Consider the following 26,963-nt stretch of genomic DNA (forward strand, 5'->3'; position numbering starts at 1 on the left):
GTAAGTTAGTGTTTAAATGCTAAAATCTTAACATAAGTGCTTAAATCAGTTTGCATTTATTAACACTAATGCCAGTGCTATAACAAACTAGGGTATAGATGGATACTTGTACTTTAAAAGTTTTATATTTTTGTTCCTAAAATTTATTCAGGAAATGCACTAAAATATAATTTTTTAAAATCTAACTGGTTGTTTACGAATGGTTGTTGGTAAATAGACTTGCATAATCAATAAATCTATTAGCTCAGCCAATAGATTTATTGACTATGCAAGTCTGTTTACCAACAAGCAGCCACACTGAGGATGAATCTGTACACGCTCAAACAAATCTACATCCTTCCTAAAATGAGGCCTCCGACCTGTACACAGTACTCAAGGCATCGCCTGACCATTGCCTTATACAGAGGGACAATCACCACCTTTCCCCTGCTTGCAAAATTCCTATATATCATTGACAAAACCCCATGACCTGCCCTGGCAGCCTGTCTGCATTGCTCAGAAAACTTCATATATCTGACTGCACAATTACTCCCAGGTCTTTTTCATTTTCTACCACCTTAAGTGTAGTACCACACAGTTGGTACGTTTATCTGGGGTTACTTCTAACCATATGCAGTACTTTGCATTTGTCAAGGTTAAACTTCAGTTGCCACTTCTTAGCCCATCTGCCCAAATTATCTAGATCCTGTTGCAGTAGCACACCGCCATTACTGTCATTAACAACCCTGTCAACCTTTGTATCATCCGCAAACTTCGACACTAAGCCTGATATACCTTCATCAATATCATTGATAAATATACAAAACAACAGAGGACCCGACACCGAACCCTGTGGGACTCCACTAATAACATTAGTCCACGAAGAGCAGCACCCATTAATTACCACCCTCTGTCTTCTCCCAACCAACCATCCTTTTATCCATTGTAGCAACTTACCCTTAATGCCATTCTGCTCCAGTTTGTACAATAGTCTTCCATGGCAAGTGGTGTCAAAAGCTGTCTTGAAATCCAAATATATGATATCAAAATTATTTTTTGCATCCAGTTCCTTTGTAACCACATCATAATATCCTATCCAATTTGTCAGACAAGACTTTCCCTTAACAAACCCATGCTGTGTCTGAATTATTGCTGCAGTCTTGTCTAGATGATCCTGCAGTGCATCTTTAACCAGTGACTCCATTATTTTACCCGGAACAGAAGTTAAACTAACTGGTCTGTAATTACTCGTGTCACCCTTTGATCCTCCTTTGTGAATTGGGGATACATTTGCACATCTCTAGTCCATGGGGACCTCCCCTGAGTCCAAGGATGCTCTCATAATTATGGCTAAGGGTTTGCTTAGTTGCTTTGCCACCTCCTTTAATATAACTGGATAGATCCCATCCACCCCAGGTGCCTTTCTTATGTTTAACTTCAACAATTTCTCCTCCACTTTGCTCTCAGTTATTACAAAATCATTAAGCACCCTGTTACAATTTGATAACCTTGTGACATTTTCGAACCTTAATAACTCGTCATGTGTGAATGTAGATGCAAAATACTCATTCAGTTTGTTTGCTATCTGAGCAGGATCATCAACAGTCGAACCATCGATATCAAGTGGGGGCACCTCTGTAGCCAGGTGGGAAGGAGTAGCAGTGCACAGCACACGCTTCTTGATTAGACTGGGGTTCGAGCCCGTCACCACCAAATACGGAGGATGCAGAGAGGTCAGTGAATGACCACCACATATTCCCGGAGCAATATGGCCTTAGTTGTTAATGCTCCAAAAAAAAAAAAAAAAATCAAGTGGACCAATCAGATTCATCCCCTTCCTTTTAGAGTTTATATAAGTAAAGAAATCCTTGCTGTTTTTTTTTAGCATCTTTTGCCAAAGATTTCTCGTAGTCTGCCTTCGCCTGCCTAACCTCCTTTGTGACCTGATTACAGACTAGCTTATATCTGCCATAGGCTTCTGAGTCATTTTATAACCATTTAGGCCTAAACCTTGAACAATATTTCTTAATAGGTATGAAACTTTTAGTAGCATCCATGATTAATTCCTTGAATGCTTCCCATTTATAATTTACTGTTGGTAACTTCGTCAGTTGATTCCACTGTACAGAATTTAAAAACTGTCTGAGACCACTGTACTCACCTTTACGGAAGCAGAAACCCTTTCCTTTACCCCTGATGATAATTATATCTTAAGTAAATCCCATATGAGTACACTGTGATCACTGCCACCTAGTGGTCCCTTTATCTGCAAATTCTTAATACATGAATGATCACTGCTGATAACCAGATCAAGATTTTTACCCTCTCTGGTTGCCTTTCGAACATGCTGCTGCAGAAAACAAGCATCCAATAAATCCACAAAAGTCTTACTAGTGTGTGAGTGACCAACCCACAAGTTCCAGTCAATATCTGAGAAGTTAAAATCCCCCATTATAAGACATTCCGATTTACTAGCCCACTCTATTTCTCTGTACAATTGTTCATTGTACTTATTTGAGTCATTAGGCCTATAACACACTCCTACTCTTATTTTTGCTTTTGCAGTGCTTATGTCACACCAAACTGACTCAATGGTGCACTGTTCATCTATATCAACTGGATGCACTTCTTTTGATTTTATGTTTTTCTTAATTAACAGCATAACACCTCCTCCCTTCCTATCCTGTCTATCCTTTCTGTACACATTGTACTCCCCAAATTCCAGTTCTGTATTCCTTATATCTGTGTAACACCATGTCTCTGCTATCCCAACAATATCCACCTTTGATGTCTTCACCAACACTTCAAATTCATCAAATTTATTTACTATACTTCTAGCATTGGTATATATGCAAGTATACATGTACCTGTTCTTACAGATATATGAACAGATAGAGGAAATAATGGGAGAAGAACTGGAGAGTGACAGATGCATGGTTATTGTAATGGGAGATTGGAATGCTGTACTGTCCTCAGTGAAGGAAGGGGAGGAGATGAGGTTGAGAACTATGGACTTCGGGCAAGGAATGAGACGGCAAAAAGATGATAGAATTTTGCAAAAGAAGAGAGATGTTTGCATCAAACACATGGTTTAGACAGGAGAAAAGAAGAGTCTACAATTAGAGAAGACCAGGGGATGTTGACAGACACCAAATCAGCTATATTTTAGTCAGAAAAAGGTATAGGAATACTGTGAAGAACTCGCATAGCCATCAGGGTGTTGATTCTGACCACAATTTGGTAGCGATGAAAATGAAGATTACACTAAAGACAATAAGGGTTCAAGAAAAAGAAGGAAATGGAATTTAAATATACTGAAGACTTCACTAGCAGGAGATTTCAGAGAGGAAATTGACAGGAAGATAGTGGATGGAGAGGAAATAGAAGAGGCAAGGATTAAATATAGGAGTTTGAATAATGAACTTTGAAGGGCACCAGATAAAGCAAGAGAAAAATGGTGGGAAGAACAGTGCAGAGAACTAGAAGAAATGGCTAGAAGAGGAAGAAATGATGTAATATATGAAAAAGTCAAGAGCTTGAAAAATTCTATATGACAAAGAACAAATAAGGGTCAGATGGAAGGAATATATAGAAGAGTTCTATGTTAAAGCAAATAAACCAAAAGTCTGGCCTTTGACAGCAGAAGATGAAGAAAGAGGCCTTAGAATCAAAATTAATCAGAGAAGAATTTGAACAGGTGGCCTCAGTAGCCTCATTAAAAAAGAGAGGGAAGGCAGCTGGACCATATGATATACAAGCAGAAATTATAAAAGGATTTGGAGAAGAGGCAAAGAAAGACTTGCTCAGGATTTGTGGGAAAATCTATGAACGTGGAAGCTGGCCCAAAGACTCTAAAATCCATAATTATCCCATTAGAAAAGAATAAGAATGCAACAAATTATACAAATGATAGGACAATCAGCTTAATTTCCCACTCCTCAAAAATATTACTAAAAATTCTCTCGGAACAACTTAAAGCAAAAGATTGTGAATTCATTGAAGAAAACCAGTTCGTGTTCAGAGAAGGATGTGGGACCAAAGAGGCAATAGGAATATTAAGAAAACTACTAGAAAGAAGCATGGAAATAGGAAAAGATCTGGTAATCTGTTTTGTTGATCTAAAAAAGGCTTTTGACAGAGTGAATTGGAAGTATTGGCCCAGATAAAGAAGATCTGAAACTAATTTGAGAACCTTACATGGGACAGACAGCTGTGGTTCGGATTGATGGAGAGGAATCAGAAGTAGATATTGGTAGGGGTGTAAGGCAACGATGTTCCAAGAGCACAGAGAAGAGCAGAAAGGAGGTGTAAAAGTCTGGGGGGGGGGAGATAAAAACAATAAGCTTTTGCAGACAACCAAGTATTGATGGGAAAAAAATTACAGAGCTCCTTGGATATCTTGAACAGCAAAGTAAAGGAGTACAATTGAAGATTAACATCAAGAAAACCAAGATAATATTAATTTCAAAGTGGCCTGGAAAAAGAAGAAGAATCAATGTAACATTAGATGGAATTAATATTGGAACAGGTGGACAGATACAGATACTTCAGTAGCATAATGGCAGAAAATGTAAAAAGCCTGGAGGAAATAAAAACAGGAATTGCAATGGACAAAGGGGCATTTAGTAATAGAAAAGAGCAGTTGAGAAGAAATTTTAAAAAGGAATTACGAAAGCAAATGGTGAAGAAAACATTAATATGAACTGTGGTACTATATGGCTCAGAGACATGGACACTGGGAAGAGAGGAGTTAGACAACTAGAAGCTTTTGGGATGTGGGTGTGGAGGAGAATGGAAAGAATGAAATGGGTGGAGCGAATAATGAGGAAAGTAAGAGAAGAGAGAACATTAGTAAAAGAACTAAGAAGAAGACAAAAGAACTTTATAGGACATGTATTGAGAAGAGATAGCATGTTGAGGAAAGTGATGAGAGGGAAGATGTGTGGGAAGAGAACTGTTGGGAGAAGGAGAATTGGAATGATGGATTGGATGGGAAGAGGAAATTATGAAGGAATTAAAAGGAAAGCACAAGATAGAGGAGCATGGCATCAATGGAGCCCTGAACCTGCCTGAGGGCAAAGAACTTGAAGAAGAAGAAAATTTAACCAAGTAGTGCCATTCCAAATTTTACTTTAATACCCATGTTTTATTATAATTCGTATTGAAATTGAAATGATATTTCATTGGTAATTGTATTTGTTGACTATGCTGTATTACATATGCTCTGTAGCATTTGGAATTTGGATACTATGATGTGTTTAAGAAGGAACTGGATGCAAAAAATAATTTTGATGTCATATACTTGGATTTCAGGAAAGCTTTTGACACTGTTGCGCATGGAACACTACTGTTAAAATTGGAGCAGAATGGTATTAAGGGTAAGATGCTACAATGGATAAAAGGGTGGTCGAGTGGAAGAAGACAGAGAGTGGTAAATAATGGACACTGCGCTTCATGGACTATGCTATTAGTGGAGTCCCATAGGATTCAGTGTTGGGCCCACTGTTGTTTTGTATATTTATCAATGATATTGATGAAGGTATACCAGGTTGAATTTTGTGTTGAATTTTGCAGATGATACAAAGGTTGGCAGGATTGTTAATGGCAGTGTGCTGCTGCTGCAACAGGATGTAGAAAATTTAAACATATGGGTTCAGAAGTGGCAACTGAAGTTTAACATTGACAAATGCAATGTACTGCATATGGGTAGAAGTAACCCCAAAGGGTGGGTGGGTGGGTGGGTGTGTGTGTGTGTGCGTGTGCGTGCGTGCGTGCGTGCGTGCGTGCGTGTGTGCGTGTGTGCGCGCGCGCTTAGGATGGAAGAAAATGAAAAAGACCTGGGCATAATCGTGCAGTCAGATATCAAGTTTTCTGAGAAATGCAGACATGCTGCCAGAGCATGTCATGTGGTTTTGTCATTGATATACAGGAATTTTGCAAGCATGGAAAAGGAGGTGATTATCTCTTTGTATAAGGCAATGGTTGGGCCACGCCTTGAGTACTGCTTACAGGTCTGGAGACCTCATTTTAGGAAGAATGTAGATTTGTTTGAACGTGTACAGAGAAGGGCAACAAGATTGGTGAGGGGAATGGAGGGGTCCTCTTATCAAGAGAGGCTTAAGTTCTGCAAATTGCAGTGGCTGGAGACTAGACACCTGCAAGATGATCTGATTGAGGTGTATAAGGCCTTGAATGGATTGAGCACGCTGAATTCTGATGGGATCCTTCCACTTGTTTGGATTACGAAGATTTATGCCCCCTAAGGGGCCATAAATTCAAATTAAGAAAAGACGGATGTAGAATAGATGTGCGGAAATTTGCCTTTAGCCAGCAGGTGGTTAATTGCTGGAACAAACTTCTATTTGTTGTTGTGGAAGTTAATAGCTTATATAAATTCAAGGAGGAACTGGACAAACTTTTAGAGGGAATGGTTGTGTTATTTTTTTTTTTTTGGCTGATGCTACATAAGCTCATACGTTTGCTTTCTTGCATCACGTGCCTCTATTGCTATTATTATAATTTCATTATGAGTCATCACTATATTCTATGTGCATATGCCAAATAAAGACAAATATAATTGGAGTATTTATTTGGATTAAGGTAAATAAATATTATTTTAAAAAATTATTACCATTCTTTTTTGAACAACCCTTGTATTTACACAATTAAACTATTCCTAGGGTTGATACATGTTTTCAGCTTTTTTATTAATAGTTTGCTGTGCATCCTGTGAGAGTGATAAAAGATGGTGAGCTGCTCAATAATTGTATCCTGTTCTGTTTAAACACAGAAGGGATGAAGCAGTGAGTCACTACATCCTACAGGAAATTACACTAATTCTCTACTGATTCATCTTGCGAATGCACCTAGGTCATTCCTTTTGAATCTGTTTATGCTGAGGAAGCTTTAGAGAGTTAACATATACAGACCAAAAATTTAATCAAATAAAATACAAAATTTAGCATGTTTAATACTAAACTTTGTGTCGGAGGAAATATAATTAACTAACTTTGTTTATCATCCAAGTTTTAACTTTGTATATTGATTTAGAAGAACCAAAAGCTGTGCTTTCCACAATAATAGTGGTACCTGTGTTTCCAAATGCTGCAGAATTTTTAGATGCTTTAGAATGGGATTTAATGTCTGAATATCTCAAGATTCTGATGCCTTTAACAAACCAAAAGTTCAATTATCTGCAGAGAAATATCCAGTGCTATAAGTAATTGTATCCCTTGTAAGAGGTATACAATATACTTTAAAAAAAAGAAAAATTTCAGTTCCCAACTGAAATTTTGCAAAATTCATTAATAGAAATTGTAAACAGAAGACTGGATATTCTCTTTACACAATGTGATGCTTGCAAATAAATAAAAAAATAAATTGGTTTCAAAGGCCACATTTCTTGATCTCAGATTCAAGGAAACTAGATTCAGAAATGAATAAACTGGGGTGAACATACAAAGGTGGATTATTGCAGATATAGAATTATTGGTGGAATCTGATGGAGTGTCTGCTGTAAACATTGATTATAATAAAAATTATTGCAAGCAAGATTTCAACGTAAAAGCAGCATAAATTCAAACAGTCATCAAACCTTAAACCATGCTTTCGTATGTTTATAACAATACCCTAAAATGCTTCCTGTTAGCAGGTTTGTAAGATTAATCACATTAATACAAAATACTATGCACGTATGAACATGTCTCAACATGCAGCAACAAGTAGATTCCTGTGATTCATTGTTGCGTCATATTGCAAAACTTTCCTAGTACCCTTTGTATAAGTCTGAGAAATTCATCTAATTCTATGAATAATTATAGAAATTTTATTTGTTAAAGGAAATATGCCACCATACTTTGGCAGAATACAGACTGCATTTTAAATACCTCTATATTCCAACAATATCAGTTTCTTACAAAAAGATTTTCTTCAATTCAGGCAAATAATAAGTGAACAAAAAAAAAAATCGATTGTGTTCAAAATAGTTAAATTATATTATTTTATTTATTTTTATTTATTTATTTATTTATTTATTTTGAACAGTAATATTTGATTTGTAATTTTGGAAGTACAGGCATACCTTGGTTAACGTTACCTCTGATAACGAAGCTTCGATATAACGAAGTCGGCAATTTCAAGCCCCATTTAACATTAAAAAAATATTCCAGTTTAATCACCTGAAATCTAAACAAACTGAAGAAATTACGGAAACCTTTGGGGCTTCTCGTGGTTGGTTTGAGAAATTTAAAAAACGGGCCAGGATTCATAGTGTAAAATTAACAGAAGCTGCAAATAAGTTTCCAGAAAAACTAAAGGAAATAATTGAACGTGAAAATTTTCCAAATTTGGTGTTCAATGTTGACGAAAGCGTTTGTTCTGGAAACGGCTACCAACAAAAATCTTCATTTCTATTGAAGAAAAATCAGCTGCTGGGTTCAAAGCAGCCAAAGACCGTTTAACGTTACTCTTTGGATCAAATGCCTCTGGCGATTATAAATCAAAATTGTTATTAGCCATTCAGATTTAATTTACCACTCAGATGTAATTTACCATTCAGAAAATCCGAGGGCGTTAAAAGGTAACATAAAAATGAATTTACCTGTAATATGGAAAGCAAATAGAAAATACAAATGGGTTACCAAAGAGTTATTTACTGATTAGTTTGTTAACCACTTTTGTCCTGAAGTAAAACGGTATTGTCAAAAAAAAAAAACAACTTTGAAGAAAAAGCTCTTTTGTTGTTAGACAATGCTCCGGGACATCCTACTGATCTTAACACGTTGGACACATGCATTCCTGTCAAAGTTGTGTTTCTTCCAGCAAACAACTTCCCTGATTCAACCATTGGATCAAGGAGTAATAGCATCATTTAAAGCTTATTATCTGCGTCAAACATTAAGCAGTTTAACTGAACTAGAGGATAAAGAGGAAATGACAGTTAAAACTTTTTGAAAAACTACACCATTAAAAACGCAATTGAAAACATTGATAGTTCTTGGAAAGAAGTCACTAAGAAATGCTTAAATGGAGTTTGGCGCAAAATATGGCCAGAAGTTGTACTAGAAGAAGAAATTAACATCCAAGAAATTAGAAATGAAGTTATCCAGATGGCTCAATCAATAGGTTTCGAAAATGTCGATGAAGAGGATGTTAGAAATTTATTGAGTGCAGAAAATGATCGTTTTTCAGTGGAAGATTTAGAAAACCTTGTTAGCAATGAAGACAAAGATAATGAAGACGAAGTTAAAGAAGTTCCTGCTGAAAAAGTGTTAACAACCAAAGATTTAAAAAGGTGCTTAAATGACATTGAAAACGTTTTAAATTTTTTTTAGTGAAAATGATCCTGATTTAGGAAGAAGTGTTATTGTTAAGCGATCAGTGTTAAATGCAATAACTCCGTATAGGCAATTGTTAAATGAAAGAGAAAAAGAGCATAAACAATCAACTTTAGACTCATATTTTAAAATGTGATTTCACTTTGTATGTAAGTTGACTGTTTATTTAATAAAACTTTTCTTTGTTCGAAAAAAAAGCTTTTCATTTTCTTTACGTAGGAACGTATCCCTATTTTGGCCATAGTATTTTTACCTCTGAAAACAAAGTTTCGGTTAACGAAGTAATTTCGTGGAACGCATCCTATTCATTATTCGAGGTATGCCTGTAATCATTTGTAAATGAAGGAATTCCTTGGATAACAATGCAAAAAAAAAAAAAGTAAACAAAGAATTCTATGTGTGTTTATGTTAACATTAAAAAGAAAGGGATGATAAATGGCCTGCTATCTATGAATGGTGTAACTGTTAATAATTCTGTTCAAGTTGTTTACAAACTAAATAAATATTTTGCATTTATATTACCCACAATGAAAGTTTTTAAAGATAGGAACACAAGAAGTACCAAATTCTAACTGGAAGCTAAATCCTCTTATAACTGAGAAGAAAGTGGAAGAGAAATTGCTGAAGCTAAAAGTAAACAAAGCATCTGGAACTGATGGGATCTATCCAGTTGTATCAAAAGAAGCAGCAAAAAGAGGGAGCTGCTGTAATTATCAGCATCCTTGGATTCTGGGGATGTTCCTATAGATTGGATATGTGCACATGTCTCTCATATTTAGAAAGAGAGAGAGAGATGAAAGGGTGACATGAGCAATTATAGGCCTTTAAGCTTGACTTCTGTTCGAGAGAAAATACTGGAGTCAGTAGTTAAAGAAGTATTACAGGATCATCTTAACAGCAGTGGAATTGTATGGAAATTGCAGCATGGGTTTGTTAAGGAAGAGGAGGGGGTCTGACCAGTCTAATTAGCTGCTCTGATGTAGTAATAAAGGTACTGGATGCAAATGGTAATTTTGACATCATATACTTAGATTTCAGTTAAGCTTTTGACACTGTTACGCATGAAAAACTGCTGTACAAATTGGAGCAGTGTGGTATATATTTTTATTTAAGAAAACCCAAACACAAGAGGTTTTAGAACCCATAGTACTTAGTAATGAGTATGGGCTGAAGGTTTAGATGAAGAAAGAAGATATTTGTTGACCATTAGACTTGAAATTCTGTAGATTGTAATTTTCAGGAAATACATATGAAGGAAGGTTGTTCCAGAAAACGAAAGTTGAATGAATAAATGAAGAAGAAAAGTTGGTTCTGTGAGTTTGAAGTTGGACAGCAAAATTACATTGACTGGTTGCAGCACACGTTCAGACTAGACAGTAGAGAAGAGTTCGCGAAGAGAGAGAGAGAGAGAGAGAGAGAGAGAGAGAGAGAGAGAGAGAGAGAGAGAGAGAGAGAGAGAGAATTATAAAATGCATGCAGCAGAAACAGAATGTCTATGAGACAGTGAGTGGAAAGACTGTTAGAGATGAGTTATCAATTAACTTAACTGCCCTCTTTTGAATGGAACCAAGAAGCCTGAAAAAGGTTTTGGGGGCACAGCCTGAGATGTGGGAACAATATTCCACACCTCGACCCCCTGCTTACATTGGTTTGCACCTGGGTGATCACCTCTAGCATGCTAGATGCCATATTTCAGGATGTGCACATGGAGGTTATATCCAGGGTTACTAACAGTCCCACCATTGAGAAGGTACAAGCAGAGGATTTGGCTATTACAGACTGACCAGACTTTGGTGAAATTAGGTCCACTTGAGTTGAGCGTCACCCGAATATATATATTCGTAAATATATATATTTACAGTGTTTATTAGTGGTAAGTTACTGCTATTTTTTTTTACTGCTATGAATAAAGGGATGGTTGCATGGGTGAAGACAACGTGGTTATAAATGGCACTGCTCTTCTTGGACTAATGTTATGAATGGAGTCCTTCGGGGTTCAGTTCTGGGCCCCTTACTGTTTACAGCAGTGGTTTTCAACCGGAGTGCCGTGACACCTTAGGGTGCCGCAACAACATTCCAGGGGTGCCTCGTAATTTGGGTTTAAGTTACTAAACATTATTATTTTTTAAAATTTATATGTTTATTTCATTATAAAAAGGCGTACAGTATCTTTTTTAATTTTGTAGTAATCTATAATTGATGTTTACTTAGTACCTCTATATAAAGAATAAAATTATTATATACTGTATACATATAATTTGTATTATGAAATGTAATTTTTATAATTATTGTAATACCTATAAATAAATATTATTGTAATATATATATATATATATATATATATGCACAGAGAGAATCGGATCTAACAGGCAGAAAATTGAGTAGGGGTGCCGCAAAATAAAATAAATTACTTAAGGGTGCCGTTATTAAAAAAAAAGGTTGAAAACCACTGGTTTACAGTATTTATTAAAGTAGCAAGACCTAGAAAAATTTGACAGATGGATTAAGACTTGGCAATTGTGGTTTAACATTGGTAAATGCAGGGTGCTGTGTATGATTAGCAGTAATCTCAGAATAACATACCAGTTAGATTGTACCCCCACTCAGAGTGATGGAGAATGAAAGTGATCTATAGCTAATTGTACAGTCTGACATGGAGTTCTCTGACAAGTGCAGACATGCTGCTAGAACAGTTCATGGGGTTCTGTCAACGATATACAGGAGCTTTCCTAGCAGGGTCAAGGAGGTGATTATGCCATTGTAGAAGGCGATTGTTAGCCCACATCTTAAGTACTGCATACATGTCTAGAAACCTCATTTTAAGAAAGATGTGGATCTGATGTACCATGTGCCGAGAAGAGTAACCAGATTAGTCAAGAACATGAAAGGTACTCTTACGATAAAAACTTTAGTTCTGCAAATTGCAGTGCTTCATAAATAAGGTGCCTTGTGAGAAGACATGATTGAAGCGTTGAAGGCTTTATATGGATCGAGTAACCTTAATGATGGTAGTATTCTTATCCTTACTTGGACAGCACACAGAAGGAGACATAATTTGCTTTCAACCAGAGAGTAATTGATTGTTGAAACAAACTACAATCTGGTATTGTGGAGGTGAATAAATTTTGAATAATAGTTTGAAATTGAAAAGTTTGAATAAATGGACATATTATTAGAGTGGATGGACAGATGAAGTGATTTGTGTGTGGCATTATTTGTTTTGTTGCTATGGCTAATGATAATTTTTTTTATTTTTATGTAAATTAAGGCCAATAACAAAAATAAAATTTGAAAAATTGGGTGTTGGAGGAATATTTTTTTCTTTCATTTTTGAAATATAATTCAGGTATCTGAATATGCTATAAGGTATAATGGTTTTGTTTCTATCATTTTTACTTTAAAGAACGTATAAGAAAGGAAAGGGTTTTTGACTAGTGTTATTTATATTGATGCATTTTTTAATTAATGACATTATTCTTAGTTTATGTGATTCTTAAGGCATTATGTAGTATCCTTTTATCATCCTTCATTTGATAATATATTTGATATGTGCAGACATTTGAAATCAGCATGAAACAAGTTAGATAAGGCAAGCACTTCTTTACGCTATATTACATAGCAGGAGTTAAAGCATTTAAAATTTTTTCTGTATTTAAAAAGAACTAGCAGGTTTTTTTTTTTTTTTTTTTTGCAAGGGGGGACAGACAGTGAATATGGGTTAACCAGTCAACATGAAATATAGTACCAAAGTGCAGAAAGAATATTCTAAACAAGTTATGCAGCCCTCAGGAGGATCAACTGCTGTTCCAAATTTATTATAATATTGCTTGTGGGGGGCTGAATTTGAATTGTATTTAAAATTTCAGCAGGAAGCAAAACCAACAAAACATGCAGCAAACATTTGATGGAAATCTGACTTATCTATTCCCAAATAGCATTAGCATTAGTAGAGGCACATGATGCAAGAAAGCAAGCTTATACAGCATCAGCCAAAAAGGAAAACCCCTTTCCATTTCACTGATCCATTCATTCCAAATGTTTGTCAAGTTTTGCCTTGAATTTATCTGTCAACTTCCACAACAACAGATGGAAGTTTGTTCCAGCAATCAACTACCTGCTGGCTAAAGGCAAACTTCTGCCCATCTATTCTACAACTGTCTTTCCTCAGTTTGAATCTATGCCCCCTCAGGTTTGTAATCTGAGCAAGAGGAAGAATCTCACCAGCATTGAGCATGCTCAATCCATTCAAGGCCTTATACACCTCAATTAGATCGCCTCACAGGTGCCTAGTCTCCAGAAGCTGCAGTTTGAATAACTTAAGCCTTTCTTCGTAAGAGCACCCCTTTGTTCCCTTCACCAGTCTTGTTGTCCTGCTCTGTACTCATTCTAGCAACTCTACATCCTTCCTAAAATGATTCTTTCAGACCTGTACACAGTACTCAAGGTGTGGCCTGACCATTGCCATATACAAGGGGATAATCACCTCTTTATTCCTGCTTGCAAAATTCCTGTATATCATTGACAAGACTCCCATGACCTACTCTGACAGCCTGTCTGCACTGCTCAGAAATTACATTCTCCATTACCCTGAGTGTAACACCCCATAGTTGGTACATTTCTCTTGGGTGACTGCTACCCATATACAGTACTTTGTATTTGTCAATGTTAAACTTCAGTTGCCACTTCTCAGCCCATCTACCCAACTTTTCCAGATCCTGTTGCAGCAGCATACTGTCATTACTGTTATTAACAACCCTCCCAACCTTTGTATCATATGCAAACTTTTACATTATGCTTGATATACCTTCATCAATATCATTGATAAATATATAAAACAACGAGCCCAACCCCGAACCCTGAGGGGCACCACTAATAATATTAGCCCATGTAGAGCAGTACCCATTGGATATCCCAGGGGCTCACATCTGGTGAGTATGGGCTTGCCATATCCAGGGTCCTGAGCATGATATCATCATTCTTCTTTTTCTTGGTGATTCCTTTCTACTTTGACTCTCTCTCTCTCTCTCTCTCTCATTGTAACTCGGGAATTTTTTTTTGGCTGGTGCAGCTTAATCCTCAGGCTTCCTTGCACCATATGGCTAATAATAATAATAACCATTCTCTGTCTTCTCCCAGTCAACCATCCTTTATTATTCATTGTAGCAACCTGCCCTTAATGCCATACTGCTCCAGTTTGTACAGTAGTCTTCCATGTGCAACAGTATGAAAAGCTTTCCTGAAATCCAAGTATATGATATCAAAATTATTTTTTGCATCCAGTTCCTTTGTGACCATATCATAGTATCCAATCAGATTGGTCAGACAAGACTTCCCCTTGACAAACCCATGCTGTGTCTGAATTGTTACTGCTGTCTTGTCTAGATGATCCTGCAATGCTTCTTTAACCAGTGACTTCTTTTATTTTCTCTGGAACAGGAGTCAAACTGATAGGTCTGTAATTACTTGTGTCACCCTTTGCTCCCCTTTGTGAATTGGAAATACATTTGCACATCTCCAGTCCGTGGGGACTTCCTTTGAGTGCAAGGATGCTTGCTTACTTCCTTTGCCACCTCCTTTAATATAACTGGATAAATCTCATCTTTCCCGATGCCTTTCTTATGTTTAACTTTAACAATTTCTCCTCCAATTTGCTCTCAGTAATAAAAAAATCATTTGACTTTGTGTTAGAGTTTGATAAACATCTGACCTTTTCCTCCTTGAATAACTCATTAATAGATATTCTTCAGACTAGTGTAAAGACAGAAGTGGGTTCCTTTAGAATTGGCTCTTGGACCTCTGTTGTTTCTGATTTTCATAAAAGACATCAATGATGAGATAGAAGGCTTGATGTCAAAATTTTCAGATTACGTAAAGATTAGTAGAGTTGTTAATGATCAGTGCCAAGCAGTGCTCCTTCAAGATGACTTGAACAGACTTCAAAAGTGATCAGAGAAGTGACAGCTACGTTTTAATGCAGCATAATGCAAGGTCTTACACTTGGAAGTAACAACCCGCAAATAAATTATGCACTTGGCCAGGTTGAAATAAAAACAGTAGAGGAGGAAAGGGAGTTATGATGTGAACAGGTGTGAAGTTTTCTAAACAGTGTACACAGGCAGCCAGGAAAACTCATGGTGTCCTGTCGATGATTTATTGAAAATTATCCTGAAGAGATATGGAGATCATAGTCTCACTGTTTAAGGCAATTGTACGACCACATTTGGAATACTGTGACCTCTTCTGAAAAAGTCCATTGAGCTTCTTGATAGGATCCAAAGATGGGCAACTCACATGGTGAGGTTGACAAAAGGGCGACCACACAAGGGAAAAACTCCGATTATATGCGCTGAGCTTGGCAACCAACACTTTACAGGTGACTTGATTGAGATTTATAAGGCCCTGAGAGGGGATTAGTAAAATGAATTAAGATGGAATTTTCACTGTTATAGAGAATTCCAGAACATGGGCATAAATTCAAATTACAGTCAGATTTATTGGAGGATTGTTTTCTACAGCAGCAACATGTTTGAGGGGCAACCAGAGGGTGTAATACCCTTGATCTGATTATCAGCAGTGATTATTCATGCATTGAGAATTTTCAGATAAAGGAACCACTAGGTGACAGTGATCATATTGTACTGATGTGGGATTTACTTAAAGATGTAACTACCATCAAGGGTAAATATATATGGATCTTAGAAAGGCCTTTGATACTGTTGCACATGGAAGACTGCTGCCCAAATTGGAGCATTGTGGCATTGGAGGCAAATTGCTGCTATGGATAAAGGGATGGTTGAGTGGGAGAAGACAGAGAGTGGTAATCACTGGACACACTGCTCTTCATGGACTAATGTTATTAGTGGAGTCCCTCAGGGTTTTCCCCTTGACGTGGGCACCTGTACGTGGTGAGGGGGACCTCCCAGTGACGCTGCTGGACTTCCAGACTAGCATCACTGGGATCCAACAACCAACGCCCACAGCCCAGGTTCCAGGCTTACATCAATGGAATCCGGCGTGTTTGCCGTGCGCTGCGACCCGTGGAAATTCGGAAAGGGGGATCCTGGTGGTTGAGGGGCCCAGCTTCAATACACCACTTTGGCCCCTGCTTCGACAAGACGGGTGGTCCTGGAAGGCCCGGCTAGGATCAATCGGCTAGTAGGCTCGCCTGCGAGGGTCAACCGTGTCAATGCCACGCCCCTACCCTCATGGTCCGAGGGACAGGATTCAGGCTGGCGGCGGTGCGGGTATAGTGTCTGGGTAGCCCTGGCGTCCCACTCCCGAGCGCATTTATTGCATGCCGGGTAGTGGGCATCCCTTTGGGCTCCGTGGTGGGTGGGGAGCCCGGGCACTGAACAATATAAAAACCTCAATGAATCCTGATAAACTTATTTCTTCAGGGGCCCCAACCCGGTCCCTGTCTGAAAATATAGACACTGACAACACTATTGCTTCAAAGAGGCAGCAGACTGAATTACCATCAGGGCCTATCCCACGGTTTCTAATCATGCACTCCACCAATGAAAAACCGATTGGTAAAATGTCACCTTTCTTTATACAGAAAGGGTTAGATGGGTTAGCAGGTTCTCCCAAATCAGTTAAGAGGCTCCGTTCTGGAGACCTCTTAATTGAAACTAAAAATGATAGGCAATCCAGTCCAGGCTGGACCCAGTCCATCATCAGGCCCTAAGTATTGCTACTGGAGGATATCGCACATCTCCTGTTCAGAGCTTATACGTCGAAGCAAACGAACCACCATTATCTCTTCGACGTAAGCAGTTGTTTTTAAAGTACGCTTTAAAACTGAAATCCCTGCCAGACCATCCTACGTGGCCATTCGTTTTTGAGCCACGATGGGAAAATTTGTACAACACCCGTAAGACTGCCAATCGTCCTTTTGGTATTCGTCTCCACGAGCTACTCAAAGAACTTAATATCAAGGTAGACAAGGTTGCCCAAACACCAAAGCAGCTCTTTCCACCCTGGCATGCTCATGTCCCGGCATGTGACTTGTCCCCTAGAAATTGGGGAAAGTCGGACACTCCATCGTCGGTCTACCTGCAGCTTTATTCAGCACACTGAGCTGAACATTCTGACTTCGCACCAGTTTACACAGATGGCTCGAAGTCGGAATCATATGTGGGATCTGCTGCTGTCTTTACAGACAGCTCTACATCGGAGCAGATTCCCTCTGAATGCAGTATATTTACTGCATTCAGATTATCCAGCCTTGGATCACATTAGTGAATGTCAATACCAACGGTTCATTTTATATTCCGATTCTCTCAGTGTGTTACAGGCTTTAACATCTGTAAGATATAATCCTCATCCAGTTCTGTCTAGTATTCAGCAGAAGATTCACTTCCTCCTTGGACGTGAATATGATATCCGCTTCTGCTGGATTCCCAGCCACATTGGGATTAGGGGAAATGATTTGGCTGACACCGCAGCCAAATCAGCAGTCCCCAATAATAATCGCTGCCTGTCAGTCCCCTATACAGACTACAGGCAAACCATACAGCAGAAGGTACATTCCCAATGGCAGGATTTGTGGAATGGACAGCCTGGGAATAAACTATATCGTATAAAGCCTGTAATTGAACCGTGACAGTCTAGTCTGCGCAGGAATCGTAAGGAGGAAGTTGTTCTTGCCCGGACCCGCATAGGACATAGTTATTTGACTCATTCTTTTTTGCTGAGGGCTGATGACCCTCCTATGTGTGAGTCCTGTGGCACAATTTTATCAATTAGACACATTTTAATTGAATGTCCAGATTTTACCAATATCCATTTTACCGCTTTTAACCATCTGACTGAGCCGTATACACTCAGTCAGATTTTATCTGACAATGACAATGTGTCTGCTGTTTTTAGCTTTTTAAAAACAATAAATATTTTTACTCGTATATAAAATTTTTACCTTTTTTTCTTATATATTTGTTATACCTTTTGACATAGTGAACTAACTAATTAGGTCACTGAAAATTTAAAAATTTGTATAAATGACCTGGTCTTGGCGCATTATAGCCTTAGTAGCTAATGCGCCAATAAAACCAAAACCAAACCAAACCAAACCTCAGGGTTCAGTGTTGGGTCCATTGTTTTCTGTATTTATAAATGATATTGATGATGGTATATCAGGCTTGATGTCCAAGTTGGCATATGATACAAAGGTTGGCAGGGTTATTAATGACAGTATGCTGCTGCAAAAGGATCTAGAAAAGTTGAGCAGATGAGCTGAGAGGTGGCAAATGAAGTTTAACGTTGACAAATGTAAAGTACTACATATGGGAAGCAGTAACTCCAGAGTAACGTATTGTATGACACAAAGTCTTACAAATTAAATTAAATGTCTGTATAATTTATGATAGAACGCTAGATTGAGTGATATTATAGACCTTACAAGAAAACACTCAAAGTCACAAATATTGTTTAAGATAATGGGTCTCGCGCTAATGGAATTAATTTAAGAGAAGGTTAAATTTAATGTACAAGCAACTATACCATGAAAATATACATTAGAAACAGATATACGAGCAGCGCCCAACACCGGAAACAGCAAGCGAAGATAGCAAGACGGAACAGTGGGGGGTCAACTGATAGTATGGCAAGGGACGGTTTGGTCCAGAGATGACAATAGGGGTACCAGCGGGGGCGCTCTTGTTTACTGCAAACAGAGCGGGCGTGGCGAGACGAATCAAGTAAATGGACGCAGGTGTTTTCTGGATGATACTGAGCTCTGAAATTTCGATCACCTTCCAGAATATTCGAGAATTCTCTAGAAACGGAAGTCCTCTCTACATCGGAAGGGGCTCAACCATCGTGTCATGGGTCACAGGCAAATGAGAATGAAGATGATGGTGGTCAAAGAGAAGTGATTGGTTGAAAGAAAGGAGAGGCGTACGTGATTTTGGGAAATAAAAAGGGAAGAGCGCGCGCAAAAGAGGGATGTGATGAAGTTTTTCGGAGATGATTTTTCGATATGTGATGAAGTTTTTTTGGAGATAATAAAGTTTTTCGGAAGATGATAAAGTTTTCTTCGAGAGTGATTTTTTGGAAAGATAGGCCCAGGAAACAGTCCCCGGAAGTGATCCACCAGTAGAACCAGTTATGGTGAGTTCACTAAATTCTGATAGTTTTAATGAAGTATAGATGAGTTACAGGAAGGGGATGAAACATAGAAGTCCGAGATGAAATGTTTCATCTCGAGATGAATCTCGAGATGAAACATAGAAGTCCGAAAGCGTCCACCGAGAGATATATTTGAAAGGAGGACAGTGAGAAGAACACCGTACCGTCCTGTGGAAATAAAGTGATGGGAAGCGACCCCTACTGAATGATCCGGCACAGCAAGGAAGGATACGAGACCAGGATGATCGGCAAAGCGAAAAGTGTCCCTGGCAGAGTTTAGCATTCCAGATGAACGTTCCCAAACCAATGGAGGACCCAATGCAGAGCAGAAAGTCACAGGCCACACGTTGTATTAGCGGTAAGATCCAAATCCCCAGAAGTAAGTGGTTAAACAACGAATTTACCTCTATGTAATTTCAAAGGACTGCAGGGAAGATAGATAAATATTAAGTGAGATTTAGGGAAACATACAGTTAATTAAATGCATGTTGTATAGATAAGTAAGGAAATATCATAGAAATAGTTTAATGAAGGATGGTTTACAGTTGTGGTCTATTTACCGATCAATTAATGGAGTAAAAGTAATAATTTTGGACGGGTTAGCCTATAGAGCAGGTACAGTTGTATGTTATTTATATAATGTTACGGAAGTAGAGAAATTAGTCGCTATATGCTGAAGTTTACCTGAGGGAATGAAGAAATAAATAATCCCATGTATATTTCATTAACATGTAACTTTACAGTGCTGGGGAGAGAATAGAATAGAATAGAATAGTTTCTAGAGTGGACATAATTCCAGAAGAAGAATTGTTTCAACAATGAAGAAGAATGTAGGATTGTGCTAGATAGGTATGAAAAAGGAAGATATAAATAAATAAATAATAAATGTCAATTGTAATTAAGAAAGAGTTAAATTAAACTGATTGTACGAGATGTTAGTGGGCCTATAGTAAGAAGAAGATGATGGATGGGAGAGCCTAATGACCAGGAACGTGATCCATGCCCTGTACCTATATATGAAGTGAATAATGTGTAATGATTTGTCTTATCTTTTATTTGTAAGTATGTATAATAAACTGATTGTATTTCACTTAATGCATATAGTGTTTGGTCATTTCTGAACACACAGCAAAACCCAAAGGAGGAGTGCTCTAATATAGAAACTCCCTCAGAACCGGAATTCTTCTGTGAGATAACAAGTCAGATGCAAAGTGGGGATATTTATAAATATAAATAACAAATAGAAAATAAAATAAAATAATAAATAATGAATATATAAAGAGAAACCCCCACCCCCACAGTATCAACTGTGTGGTACTACACTGACAGTGGTAGAGAACGAAAAGGACCTGGGGGTAATTGTGTAGGCAGATATGAAGTTTTCTGAGCAGTGCAGACGGTCTGCAAGAGTAGCTCATGGTGTCTTTTCAATGATATACAGGAATTTTTCTAGCAGGGATAAGGAGGTGATTATTACCTTGTATAAGGCAATGGTCAGGACACACCTTAGTACAGTATACAGGTCTGGAGGCCTCATTTTAAGAAGGATGTAGAGCTGTTGGAACGAGTACAGAGAAGGGCAACAAGATTAGTGAATGGAACAAAGGGTTGTTCTTACGAAGAAAGGCTTAAGGTTTGCAAATTACAGTGTCTGGAGACTAGGCGTGTGAGATGATTTGATTGAGGTGTATAAAGCCTTGAATGGTTTGAGCATGCTCAATGCTGATGGGATTCTTCCTCTTGCTTAGAATAATCGCCTGACTTGGCATAAATTCAAATTGAGGAAAGATGGTTGTAGGATAGCTGTGCGGAAGTTTGCCTTTAGCCAGTGGTTGAATGATAGCTGGAACAAACTTCCATCTGTCATAGAAGTTGATAGCTTAAATAGATTCAAGGCAGAACTTGACAAACATTTGTAGTGAGTGGATGGGTGAAATAAGGTGGTTTTTTTTTTTGGCTGATGCTATATAAGCTTGCATCATGTGCCTTTGTTAATGCTAAAGGGAAGGGTTTTATTTTTCATAAAGGTGACTACAGAGGTCTCAGACAGTTTTTCAATTCTATAGAGTGGGATCAACTGATGATGTTACAATGGTGAATTCTAAATGGGAAATCTTCAGGGACTTATCTTGGAGACTACCAGGCTTTTCATGCCAACTAAGAAATAGTATTCAAGGTTTGGGCCTAAATGGATGTCGGATGAATTAATGAGGCTCATAGCAGAGAAGAAACATGCGTGGGATGCATATAAATTATCAGGTGACACAGAATCCTATGACAGATATAAGCTAGTCTGTAATCAAGTCACAAAGGAGGTTAGGCAGGCGAAGGCAGATTACTAGAAGTCTTTGGCAAAGGGCACAAAGAAAAACAGCAAAGAGTTCTTTACTTATGTAAACTCTAGAAGAAAGGAGATGAATCAGATTGATATACTTGACATAGATGGGTTGACTATTGATGATCCTGCTCAAGTAGCTGATAAACTGAATGAGTATTTTGCATCTACATTCATACACGAGGAGTTATTCAGGGAGGGGAACATCAGAGGTGAATTAAATTCTGGCAATGAGTTAAATGATTTTGTAATAACTGAGAGCAAAGTGGAGGAGAAATTGTTGAAGTTAAACATAAAAAAGGCACCTGGGATAGATGGAATCTATCCAGTTATAATGAAGGAGACAGCAAAGGAAGTAATCAAACCCTTGGCCATAATTATGAGAGCATCCTTAGAGTCAAGGGAGGTCCCCATGGACTGGAGACGTGCAAATGTATCCCCAATTCACAAAGGGGGTTCAAAGAGTGACACAAATGATTATAGACCTGTTAGTTTAACTTCTGTTCCTGGGAAAATAATGGAGTCACTGGTTAAAGGGGTGATACAGGATCACCTAGACAAGACAGCAGTAAAAGTTTAGACACAGCATGGGTTTGTTAAGGGGAAGTCTTGTCTGACAAATTTAATTGGATACTATGATGTGGTCACAAAGGAAGCGGATGCAAAAAATAATTTTGATATCATATACTTGGATTTCAGGAAAGCTTTTGATACTGTTGAACATGGAAGACTAGGAAGAATGCTGTACAAATTGGGGCGGTATGGCTTTAAGGGCAAGTTACTGCAATGGATAAAGGGATGGTTGAGTGGGAGATAGCAGAGAGTGGTAATAAATGGACACTGCTCTATGTAGACTAATGTTATTAGCTGAGTCCCTCAGGGTTCGGTGCTGGGCCCATTTTTGTTTTGTATATTTATCAATGATATCGATGAAGGTATATCAGGCTTAAAGTCCAAGTTTGCAGATGATACAAAGGTTGGCAGGGTTGTTAATGATAGTAAAGACAGTATGCTACTGCAAGAGTATCTAGAAACGTTAGGCAGATGGACTGAGAAGTGGCAACTGAAGTTCGACATTGACAAATGCAAAATACTGCATATGGCTAGCAGTAACCCAATAGAAATGTACCAACTCTGTGGTACTACACTCAGGGTGGTGGAGAATGGAAAAGACCTGTGGGTAATTGTGCAGTCAGATATGGAGTTCTCTAAGCAGTGCAGATGGGCTGGCAGAGCAGGTCATGGAGTTTTGTCAATGATATATAGGAATTTTGATAGCGGAGACAAGGAGGTGATTATCCCTTTGTATAAGGCAATGGGGAGACCACACCTTGAGTACTCTATACCTGTCTGGAGGCCTCATTTTAGGAAAGATGTAGAGTTGCTAGAACAAGTACAAAGAAATGCAACAAGACTGGTGAGAGGAACAAAGGGGTGCTCTTACCAAGAGAGGCTTAAGTTCTGCAAGTTGCATCATCTGGAAACTAGGCACCTGTGAGGTGTATAAGGCTGTGAATGGTTTGAACAGGCTCAATACTGACAGTATACTTCTGCTTGCTTAGCATTAGCATTAGTAGAGGCATATGATGCAAGAAAGCAAGCTTATGCAGCATCAGCCAAAAAAAAAAAAAAAACCACTTCACCCCTTCTGTTCGTTCGAAATACCTGTCCAGCTGAGCCTTAAATTTATTTAGGCTATCAACTTTCACAACAAGGGATGGAAGTCTGTTCCACCAACCAACTAAAGGCAAATTTCCGCACATCTGTCCTACATCTGTCTTTCCTCAATTTGAATATATGCCCTCTCAGGTGATTATTCTGAGCAAGAGGCAGTATCCCATCACCATTGAGCATGCTCAAACCATTCAAGGCTTTTTACACCACTGTCAGATCACCTCGCCAGTGCTTAGTCTCCAGAGACACTGTAATTTGCAAAACTTAAGCCTTTCTTCATAAGAGCAACCCTTCATTCCGTTCACTAACCTTGTTGCCCTTTTCTGTACTCGTTCCAGCAGCTCTACATCCTTCTTAAAATGAGGCCTCCAGACCTGTATACAGTACTCAAGGTGCGGCCTGACCATTGCCTTATACAAGGGAATAATCACCTCCCTATCCCTGCTAGAAAAATTCCTGTATATCATTGATAAGACACCATGAGCTACTCTTGCAGCCCGTCTGTACTGCTCAGAGAACTTCATATCTGCCTGCACAATTACCCCCAGGTCCTTCTCATTCTCTAACACTGTCGGTGTTAGTACCACAGAGTTGATACGTTGCTCTGGGGTTGCTGTTTCCCATATGTAGTACTTTACATTTGTCAATGTTAAACTTCATTTGCCACCTCTCAGCCTATCTGCTCAACCTTTCCAGATCCTGTTGCAGCAGCATAGCATCAGTAGTGTCCTTAACAACCTTGCCAACCTTTGTATTGTCTGCAAACATGAACATTAAGCTTGATATACCATCATCAATATTATTTATAAATACAGAAAACAACAATGGACCCAACACTGAACCCTGAGGGACTCCACTAATAACATTAGTCCATGATGAGCAGTGTCCATTAATTACCACTCTCTGTCTTCTGCCACTCAACCATCCCTTTATCCATAGCAACAATTTGCCACCAGTGCTACACTGCTCCAATTTGTGTAGCAGTCTTCCATGTGCAACAGTATCAAAAGCCTTTCTAAGATCCAAATATATAATATCAAAGTTATTCCCTGCATCCAATTCTTTTGTGACTACATCATAGTATCCAATCAAATTTTTCAGGCAAGACCTTCCCTTAACAAAACCATGCTGTGTCTGAGCTATAACTGAATTCTTGTCAAGATGATCCTGCAGTGCTTCTTTAACCAGTGCTTCCATTAATTTTCCTGGAACAGAAGTTAAACTCACAGGTCTATAATTACTTGTGTCAGCCTTTGATCCTCCTTTGTGAATTGGGGTTGCATTTGCACATCTCCAGTCTGTGGGTACCTCCCCTGAGTCCAAGGAAGCTCTCATAATTATGGCTAACGGATTGCTTACTTCCTTTGCTGCCTCCTTTAATATAACTGGATAGATCCCATCCACCCCAGGTGCATTTCTTGTATTTATCTTCAACAATTTCTCCTCCACTTTACTCTCAATTATTAGCTTAAGAACCTGATGGGCATAGATTCAAATTGAGGAAAGACAGTTGTAGAATAGATGTCCGGAAATTTGCATTTAGCCAACGGGTAGTTGATTGCTGGAACTGACTATATCTGTTGTTGTAGAAGTTGATAGGTTAAATAAATTTAAGGCTGAAGTAGACAAACATTTGGAGTGACCGGATGGGTGAAATGGGAATGTCGGATTTATTTGGCTGATGCTGTAAAAGCTTGCTTTCTTGCATCATTTTTTTTTTTTTTTTCTTTGTTAGTTGTTGGCTCGTCGGCTTCTGTGGCCATAATGCACCTCGCAAGGTTTTTGCACTACTCTGATCCAAGCCCGAGGCAGGATTCGAACCCGCGACCTTTGGGTTGCCATGCAGTCACTTTACCCACCCAGCTAGCCCATTCGGCCTTGCATCATCTAATTCTAAGTCATGTAAAACAATGAAAAATTCATTAATTATATGAAAGTTACAGGTAAACATAAAAAGAATTGACTGTTATATGATATTTTTATGAATGTGTAAAAACATTCCTTCCTGTTTATGCTTAGAACTTATGGAACACCTCTCATATTTCAAAGGTAGAATGTGAATTTAGTTTATATAACAACATTGCCTTGGAATTATTTTGATATTTACAATTTATCTGTAAAGGTAACTCACTTGCCAGAAAAACTCCAGCCTTTGGAACTGAATGGTGGATCTACTACAGAAGAAGAAGAAGTATGTGAAGTTGAACTTCCACCTCCAATGAAAATTCAAGATCGGAGTTTTACCCCAGTTCCACAGGCTGTAGCTGATAATTCATGTGATAAGGTAAGTTTAAATAAAAATTGAAACTAGTGTAATCAGTAGGATCATAAATATAATTATGAATGAATGAGAAGTGGAGGTGGTGGGACGAGGGGGAAATAATGAGAGAGTGAAATAATATGATGCAGTGTGATGCCTTAATATAATTATACTCTTAGTGATCACTGGATTATGACCACCCTATTTGTAATTTATTATTCTGCATAGCTCGCAGTATAAAAAGTTGAAAATCTTCATATGCTACAGCAGTGGTAATTTGCATCCAGTCATACTAGTCAAAGGTGATAAAGTAGCAATAATTGGGATATAATAAAGATATCACAAAGTTTTAAAAGGGCGTGATTGTGAGACCTCGTGTTTCAGGTGGTTCCATATCAGAAATGGCACATCATGTCAGTTACTCACAGCTTACTGTGGTTAAGGTGTACAAAGAATGGTATCACACAGGTTAAGCCACCGCGTGCAGACAGAACTATAAAGGATTATGCAAGGTGGACATTCATGGTGAGCGAAGTAGTGCAGTGCATTGTATGGGCTCAGTGGCAGGTCACTGCAACAATTGACATCACAATACAATATTGGGAATGCAAGAACAATGTCCCAAATGACAATGTGCCACAATCACTCAGACTTATGGGATTCCACAGTAGATGACCCAAGAGACATCCTCTCCTCGCTGCTAATCATTGATGGCAAATGCTATGGTGTTAACAGCATGCTGGTTGGACACTGGACGGCTATAAACAAGTTTGCTGGTTGAATGAGTCCAGATAGCTGCAAGCAACACAAGTCCATGGACCTATCATGCATAGTATCCACTATCCTGGCAAGTGGCAGTGATTGCTTATTATGGGGCATGTCTTGTAGGCAAGAACTAGGACCCTGGTGCATATGTACCAACATTTCACCAGTGAGATCTACTATCAGCTCTCAGGAGACCATATGCACACTGCCATGTTGCATTTTTTTTTTCAGACAGAAACGGGATCTTCCATGACAATAATGTGCCATGTCACTGGACCCAGATTGTGCACGAGTGGTTCGAGAAACACAGTGATGATATCAACTATGGTTGGCTTCCAAATTTGCCTGACCTGAATCCAGTTGCACACTTGTGGGATGTTTTGGAGCAGGAAGTGAGGCATATGGACATGCAACTGTTATCTATTCGAACATTGAAAGCCTTGCAGGCAGCATGGCTGCAGATCCCTATGGACATCTTCAGACATCT

The 26,963-nt window shown here is 38.4% G+C and overlaps 1 protein-coding gene across 3 annotated transcripts in view; it reads left to right on the forward strand.

Moving 5' to 3' along the window:
- trio (trio Rho guanine nucleotide exchange factor) overlaps positions 1-26,963 on the forward strand; it is a 996,553-nt gene that overhangs the window by 840,560 nt on the left and 129,030 nt on the right. For all 3 annotated transcript variants that reach the window (XM_090387950.1, XM_090387951.1, XM_090387952.1), the window contains one exon: positions 25,574-25,735. In XM_090387950.1, the coding sequence (XP_090244076.1) occupies positions 25,574-25,735 (162 nt within the window). The remainder of the gene's footprint in view (positions 1-25,573; positions 25,736-26,963) is intronic.

This window comes from Mastigoproctus giganteus, chromosome 13 (genome assembly GCF_048544385.1).
Source record: "Mastigoproctus giganteus isolate SK-2022 chromosome 13, ASM4854438v1, whole genome shotgun sequence".
Classification (NCBI taxonomy): domain Eukaryota; kingdom Metazoa; phylum Arthropoda; class Arachnida; order Uropygi; family Thelyphonidae; genus Mastigoproctus; species Mastigoproctus giganteus.